The sequence below is a fragment of the Alligator sinensis genome, unplaced genomic scaffold (genome assembly GCF_000455745.1).
Source record: "Alligator sinensis unplaced genomic scaffold, ASM45574v1 scaffold159_1, whole genome shotgun sequence".
Taxonomy (NCBI): domain Eukaryota; kingdom Metazoa; phylum Chordata; order Crocodylia; family Alligatoridae; genus Alligator; species Alligator sinensis.
This window is the reverse complement of record NW_005842222.1, coordinates 1,869,692-1,878,229: the sequence shown is the minus strand read 5'-3', so window position 1 is coordinate 1,878,229 and position 8,538 is coordinate 1,869,692. Positions and strand designations below refer to the sequence as shown.

Below are 8,538 nucleotides of genomic sequence, written 5' to 3'. Positions count from 1 at the left end.
CTCCCTATATATCTAAAGAACAATTTCTTGTTGTCCTTCACTTGGGATGCCATCCTCAGCTCCATGGTAGCTTTGGCCCGTCTAACTGCCTCCCTACAAGCACGAGCAGAGGAGATATATTCGTCTTTGGTGATCTCTCCCTGTTTCCACTTTTTATGTGCTCCCCTTTTGCCCCTTAGGCTGCCCTGGATTTCTCTAGTCAGCCAAGGAAGCCTCCTGGCCCCTTTCCCTCTTTTTCCTCGCATCGGGTTCGTCTCCCTTTTTGCCCGAAGGATCATTTCCTTAAGGCATAGCCACCCTTCTTGGGCTCCCATCACTTCAAAACTCCTACTCTGCAGTGCGTCCTTGACTAATCGCCTGAGTTCATTGAAATCAGCTTTCCTAAAGTCTAGCACTTTCACCCTACTAGTTACCTTACCCACTCAACGTCTTATGAAGAATTCTATTATTAGGTGATCACTGTCCCCCAGATGGCTACCGATCTGTAGGTCCCCTACCATGTCATCCTCCGTTGCCAATACCAGATCCAGTAAGGCATTCCCTCTATGTATCTTAGGAAGCTTGAGAGTCGGTGGGTGCATCTGCTCGAGACACTAACTGTGCAGTAGCTGAATAATACTGCACAACAGTGTCACAGCACCAACAGTGCTAATACGCTTCTACGCAGTATTATTGGACTAGTGTGCAGTAGCGTCACTTAAAAGACATTTGCTGGAGCTACTGTGCAGTAACTCTGGTTACTGTACATTTATTTAGTATTTGATTATACAAGTACAGTACTAAATAAAATGTGCAGTAACCACTGTGCAGTAGTGTCTTGTGTAGATGCGCTCAGGAGGTGAAGTAGCTTGACCAAAGTTTCTCAGTAATCATGAAAGTTGGAAATAGAAGCCAGGTTTAGTATTGCCCAGGCTTAATAATAATGACTTGAAAAAACAGTAAGATTTAAAAATAAGTAAATCCCTTACACAGTGCTAAAGTCAAAGAAGCAGAGGGCAAAAAACTGAACTCTCCTGAACTTTCCATTTTCATTCATGAGGTCAAAGTGATTTTCCCTTCCCTTCTCCCCCCCCCCCCTTCCTCTCCCTGGTGTGCTCAGTCACTGATTCATTGGTGAATTTCACTCTTTTTCAGAGGAAACTGCATTTAATATAGTGGCAGAAGGTACAATTTACAGTGTAACCAGAGGAGCTGGTTAGAGATTCTGGTAAAAGACACGATGCAAATTGGGAATGAGAGATTTTGGCTACTGTTGTTAACAAGCTTTGTCCAACTCTTTCATCAGCAGTAGTTTTGCTTTGGCAGGGAGAAGGGCATCTTACCTTTTTCTTCCCAATAACTCAGCACACTTCTACCATGTGTTAAGTGGTTGGATGGTTGTGGAATTTCAGGGGGAAGTTTCTAGAGAAGAAATTCTAATGCAAGTTTACCTCTTTCTTGAAACAGTAATTTTAAAACTCAGGGAAAAAGGTGCATGTTTGTGCACATTTCACTTTTTTCTAGCCCAAACTACTAAGCAAGCTGGGAAATGTGGAGGAGTTGGGTGATTACCTATGGCAACATGCCCCAGGAAAAGGTCAAAGATGAGGAAGGAAAAGACTGCCTGGGAATAATTTTTGTGGGTGATTTAAGATTAATGCAAACACTGTAGGACTATAACATCTCTGTTGTAATACATATGTGATTTAAACAAAGCTATAAAAGAATGGGAGGCTGAGGTGGGCAAACGTTTCTGGTTATTGCCCTTTTGTTATAGGCACTGCTAATAAATACTATGCCCAGTACTTCAGAACAAACAAACAACCGATTTCTCATTTATGTCTCTGCACTTGTGAGTAGGTGTAGCCTGACAGCTTCTTCACAATGTTATCATTTGCTTCTTAGTATTGGTGATTAAATTATTGTCCAGTACTATGAAGATGTTAACCATTATTAACCCTCTTCAGTGGAAATGTAGCTAATGCTGACAAGCTTTCTTTTGCCAGTGGAGCTTAAACCAGAAGTAGAATTAAGCTCTACTGGTAAAATGACTTTTTTGCTGGTATAATTGTCTAACTTTTAAGGTCTCTGCTCTCATCAGTAGGTCAGTTGGTGGTGCAGTGGGTAGTTTTTTGCACTCACCAGTTTTGCTATGATACAGAAACTTTAAGTGTAGACTTGGGTTGCCTGTTGGCTAGATCTGGCCTATGAAGAAGTTAGCTTCAGCATGGGGATTAATGGCATATTGCTACTATGTGCCATCTGCCACCCCTGAAGTGGCCCCTATGCACTGCACTGCGGAGCCTGAGTCACAAAAGGTGTACCAGCAAAAGGTGTAGTCATGCTTTCACACATTGGAGGCCATATCACCAAAGGCCATTTGACGTGCAGTATCACCGTGTATAGCCACAGCTCATGGCAAATACATGTCTGAGCCATAGTATGCTGCTTTGACAATATATTTCTTATTTTTGGGGGAATATTTCTTTTAAAGAGTTAAAGTTATAAATGGTACTTTTATTATATTCTCTTTTAAACAAAATATGATGCATGTTTGATTTCTGTAAATACTTTCTTATTTTAATATATATCTAGTAAAAATATCTTCTCTCTCCTTCAGCTTGAAATCTTGACAAATTTAGCAAATGAAGCCAGTATATCAACTATACTTCGAGAATTTCAGGTTTGTTCACAATTCAAGTTTTCTTTTTCATAAAATGTATTCTGTAAGCAAGCTGCATTTATTATACCCTTCTTCCTAGAAAATGATTTGTTTCATTCAAAAAGAATATGTGAAAACAGGATAATCAAGCTTTTTGAATATGAGGGGGAACTTATAAGTCCTTTTCTGAAGGTTGATGCATGCCACTTCCAGTCACATATAGGAAAAATGTGAAAGCCAAAACTTAATCATTTCAAATGATCCTGCCAACTTGAATATAATTTTAAAACTGTGTTAAGAAAGTGTCTAGGATTTTATTTATAAAGTTATTCATAGATTTATAAGATTCTCCTAGTTAAATGGGCTGAAAACACCCTTAAGAAATTTTGTTAAGTCCCCCAACCTTGCAATTAGATTAATTGCTGGTTTGGGGTGATTGCCCCCTACCCCAGCTTCTGGAGGTAGAGGCCCCACTGGCCAAAGCTGACAAGGTAACACATCCTTAAAACAAAAATAAAGCAAAAGATAGAAAAGACAGTTGGTTTAACTTCTAATATGCAAGATATCTCTGTAAATTAAATTTATTCTAAAGTACATTTATTTGATAAGGATAATATGGTGAATCAGCAGTTGATAGGACCAGTGTGTTGACTAATGGAAATCTTATTTTCTTCAGACCTACGTGAAAAGCCAAGATAAACAATTTGCTGCAGCTACAATTCAGGCTATAGGCAGATGTGCAACCAACATCTCAGAAGTGACTGACACATGCCTTAACGGCCTAGTGTGTTTGCTGTCCAACAGGGATGGTAAGCTAACTGTTTTATTTGCTTTTTGAGTGACTGATAGCTTGAATCTTCTTCCTGGCAGGATCCACAGGTAGCAACAGATTAAAAAAGTATATTGAATCGTGATTTCTGTTTGAAGTCAACTGGTGTGGCTGTGGAGTAACAGACTGAGCTAGAAAAATAATGACATTGCTTGATACTTCCCGCAGTTTAAAGAACTTTGAAATTATTTTGTAATTGTCATCTACCTGCTTTCTCTTAATGCAGTGCATTAGTGCTCAAATCTGGTTACATGGATGCCTGTAATTACTCAAAATGCAATAATTAAAAATATGAAGTATTGTGATTGTTCAGAGAGGATAGGAGTGTCATGTTTCTGTCATACTATGCCTAGTTGCATTAAAACTGTTAGCCTGCAGAGGGTGCTAAAAGAAGAGAAATAATTTTTTATACATCTAAATGTCTACATCACAAAGAACATTTAAACAGTTTTAGGGTAGATAGATCCAAACTTAGGTTGATTTTGTTGTTGTTGTTGTAATTTAGCTTCCTATTAAATGTATATACAAAATAGGGAAGAATTACAAATCACTATAGAGCATGAGGAGGGGATATATGCCAAATAGAACTCAGTAATAGTGTGTGTGTGTGTGTGTGTGTGTGTGTGTGTGTGTGTGTGTGTGTGTGTCTATAAAAATCAATCTTTGATTTCCTTATTGATTTCCTTCTGTTTGATTATTATACATTTGTACTAGCTACCAATATCTTTGCTGGACAGTTAATGTTACCATGAAATTTACATGAAAATACCTCGATCATGAGAGAAATTTTCAGAGATATTTACTCTGTGAAACTAGTACCAAAGAGATGATATTTAATATTGAATAGACTTAAGTTTTAAAAGCCTTAATTCATTTTTAGGTAATTAAATAGAAATGGCCTGACATGCCCCTCCCTTTTCAAGCTGCTGATCAGTTTAAACTACTCCTATTGAAAGGCTATTCTAGAACCATACTCCTCTAATGGTTACTTTTTTCCCAGTTCCCAGCCTAAAATTGCTCATGATAAGTCTACACCCATTTGTTTTCATCCTTCATTGTCCTTTAGCTGAAATAGGTCCTCTTCCTCCACAGTGTTTTACATCACTGTTCTATTTATACAGACCAATCATGTCTCCTCTGAGGTCATTTGCTAGACTAAATGAACCAGGCTGTTTTTATAGTCTCTCATGTAACAGACTTTCTGTTCCCATGATCATCCTTATAGTCCTCTCTACACCTGTCCCAGTTGGAATTCTTTTTTTTCAACATGGGTAACAATTGTAGACAGTGTTTCAGATTTGAGGTCTGGGTGTTGTATAGTGTACACTGTCTGATATGTCCTAAGATAGCCTTCAGCTCTTTTATGGTCCCATCACATTGGATGAATATTATCCCCTGATCACCAAGTACACCCAGGTCTTTCTCCTCCTTAGTCATTTGTAACTGACAGGTCCTCAGCTTGTAGTTGAAATTCCTGTTGTCATTTCTGAAGTTCATGACCTGGCAATCTGTACTATGTAATTTTATCCTGTTTGTATCAGTCTTGTTCTTAAGCTCATTCATTTCTCTTGTATAATATTCTGATTCACGTTTAACATTGTCATTGCCTTCCAACTTTGTCCTGTTGCTATGCCATTAACGCATGCTTCCTTTTTTGTGCTGGCATCATAACTGAAAAATATTAAATGAGACCATTCCCAAGACCAGTCCTCAAGACACTCTACCTTCCTCAGATGAGCAGGTCTTTCAGTAAAGTTCAGCATCCTCCCTGTTTTAACTAGTTCCTTACCTACCTCATCGCTCTTGTATTAAATCTCCATTTTGTCCTGTATAATTAGTTTCTCATGTGGCAGTGTATCAAATGCTTTATTGAATTCCACTGAATTCTTTAACGTACATTTGCTAAACCTGGCCTGTGGTTGTCTGGATTGTATTTTCAGCTCTCCTTGAATATAGATACTACATTTGCTGTTCTCTAGTCATACTGAGGCACCCTGACACGATAGATTTGTCAAAAATCCCTGCTACCATGCCAGTAATTCTGTGTGACATTTCTGTCAGCCATATAGGATGGAAACTACTTTTTCCTTGGATTTTGAGCATGTTACCCTCAGAGTTGTGCTTCCACTTTCAGTTAGTCATTCTGTTGCTCTTGTTCTTCTTAATGATCTCATCTTTGCCCTGCTGTTTGGTTACTAGCATCCTCATGGAAAACTGGGGAAATATTTGTGGGATTATAATCTCTACTCCAGTTTCACTACATAACAACCCTATGTTTTGTTTGTTCTTTTTTCATTTATATGACTAAAGAACCATTTGAGTGTGTTTTTAGTTTTCTTTGCAAGGTATACCACAGCTAGATTTTGACAATTTGCAATTTATTTATCCACTTTTGGACCTCCAGTATGTAGTTTTTGTCCATTCTGTATAAGCTTTGCTTACATTTAAAGTATCCTTATTGAGGTGGGTTTTTTTCCCACCCTCAATCGGTTTGGAGCCCTTCCTTGCAAGCATCCTTGTTGGTTGTGTTGCAAATTCTAGACAGGTACTGGATCTTTGACTTGAATATGGAGGAGGAATGTCTTTAAATTCATTTGTTCTTAAGTGCACTCTAACTAGTTTCTTTAATTTATCAGGGTTTACCCTCATAATCACTTGATCAAAGTTTTTTTTTTTCCTGTGGCCTGACTTGTAATGTCCTCGCTACTTACCAAAAACAAGTCTGAAATGGCATCGCTTCTTGTTACTTCAGTGATAACGTAAAAAATATATATATCTGTCAACTATCATTCAGGAATATGTAGGACCTAGCATCCTTAGTAACATTTTTTCTCCAATCAGTGTCACTATTTTTCTGTCCCTCTCTCAAAGTGACTTTTAACCTGAACAGTTTCTGCTTCATCTGTGATCGCTCCTATTTCTGTTCAGTCCATCACATCATCACTGTGGAATACTACTTCATCACCTTTACTTTTTATTTCTGTTTTTCCAGAACAGTATATACATTTCAATATGTGTATTCAAGTTATGATTGCTATATTACTCATCAGTTTCAGTGGGATTTGTTAGTTCTATGCACTTCTGAAAATTAGGCAACTTCATATTTTCAGAAGCTTAACTTTAGAAAACTTGGGTTGAAAAAATATTGGTCATTTCTATTTTAGGTCTTTTCATTCACAAATCTTAAGCAGTATGTCACATTTTTATATATACTTTATATGTAAAGGGAAATGAGACTATGCTCCTAGGGATTGAAATCATGGCATAGTTTCTGAATATTTAGTTATAATTAGCTATAATTATTTGATGTTCTTCCCTCTCACTTGTGGTTGAGAGACCCAGGTGATAGAAAATAGGTTTTCTTTCCCATTTTGTGACATACTGGTTAAAATGTTTCTTTTAACACACATCTTTCTTTTAAGGTAGAATTTTTTTTCACTGGCCTTGGCTACTTTCTACTAAAGTTTTCTTGGTCATTTCAATTTAACTCTGTCTACTGAATTCCTATATGTGCTAAGTGAAGCACTAATTGAATTGGCCTGCTTATTATGGATTTCATAGAAAGGGAGAACATCTTCTCATATTTCAGTTTTTGAAATCTTAGAATGTCTCTTCTCATGCAGTCACTCCTAAATCTGGACCCTCTAAAACAAATAGTTGTTTTGCAGGCTGCCATTGCTTTTACTAAGCACATTTTAACTGCTGTTTTTTTTCTGTCCTTCATTCTGGATCTTTCCTGTGGCAGTAGCATGTCTCTGACTCCCTTCGTAGTGGTTGATTTCTCATGTGTTTAGTATGAGAGACAACACAGAACCTCATCCTTAAGCTCATCTCTGTACATATTAGCCTTCATTTGAAAAACAGAGCTCTATGAATTTGAGGAGTTTTCTTGGGGCATGTGAAGTGTCTGAGTTGGCCAAAGTTTTGATAAGTCAAGTTTCATTCTATGAAAGCATTTTTATATGTGAAAGTAAAGTGAAGCTATACAATCCAACAGCCCTTCCCTTCCCTCCTGTTGTATGTGGAAGCTATGGCAGTGCTTAGAATAATTTTCTCTTTGCTCTTTGTGCTTCTGTCTGTTTACTTGCTTAGGTGACTTAGCTGCTGATTCCATTTTCAGGTTGCCTAAAGTTTGTACAAGTCGTGTTTATTTAAAAAACAAACAGCAACAACTAAGAAAAAACAGAAGAACAGCTATGATAGAACATAAGAGGGTTCCTGAATGATGCAATACAAATTATTTCAACTCATCTCTTAAAAATTGTGATTTTTGTTTTCAGACATACCCACCTTGTTTTAGTAGGGTGGAATTCTGTGTCAATGAATCAATGATCAAACTGGTTTTGATCCATTGGAAATTTATTAGTATCTTTAGGAATAGTCTGTCCTGATTTTAAGTACTTACTTCCACATTGTTTGGAAATTTTGTCAAATTTTTGTGAACTGAGATCTTGTGATTGGTGGCTAATGTCTTTCTGTTGTCAGTAATATTTCAGTTCCTAACTCTCATTTTTATTTTTTATATCTATCTAGAGATTCCTGGTCAGATTACTTTATATTTTCCCTAAATTTCTAAGCCACCTTGATGAATTTCTTTGTTCAGAAGCCTTTGTCAGTTATATCGGAATTAAAGCTCTCCTTTATTATTGCCTTTCTATCAACCTTTCTCACTTCGCCTCTGGTACAGAATTTCATCTGGAATAGTAGTATATTTTAAATTGTTTATGCCCACTTTGCTCAGTCTGTATCTAAACTTCAGCTTTTTTGCTTTGTTTTTAATCTGGACCTGGACACAGGAATATTTACACCAGTGCAATTTACATAAGTTTTAGACACCGGTATGTCCTGAAGCAAACAGACAAGCAAGCAGCTGTTTCAGAGTAGCTGAACACTCTTCCCTGCTATTATTGTGCCTTGCCACTAGGTGGCATGGATTGGGTGATCATTAACATTGAGCAGACAAGTTACCCTGAGATTAAACTGTGGACAGACATGTATCTGATTCTCCATGCCCCCCCCCCACCCCCCATTTGAATGCATTGCCCCAGTGAAAGGTGCTTCCCTCCCT

General features: G+C 37.5%; 1 protein-coding gene across 1 annotated transcript in view; it reads left to right on the top strand.

Moving 5' to 3' along the window:
- LOC102374573 (AP-3 complex subunit beta-1) overlaps positions 1 to 8,538 on the top strand; it is a 174,342-nt gene that overhangs the window by 21,277 nt on the left and 144,527 nt on the right. Inside the window, exons 7-8 of the mRNA XM_014521527.2 lie at positions 2,600 to 2,662; positions 3,318 to 3,450. Of these exons, the coding sequence (XP_014377013.2) occupies positions 2,600 to 2,662; positions 3,318 to 3,450 (196 nt within the window). The remainder of the gene's footprint in view (positions 1 to 2,599; positions 2,663 to 3,317; positions 3,451 to 8,538) is intronic.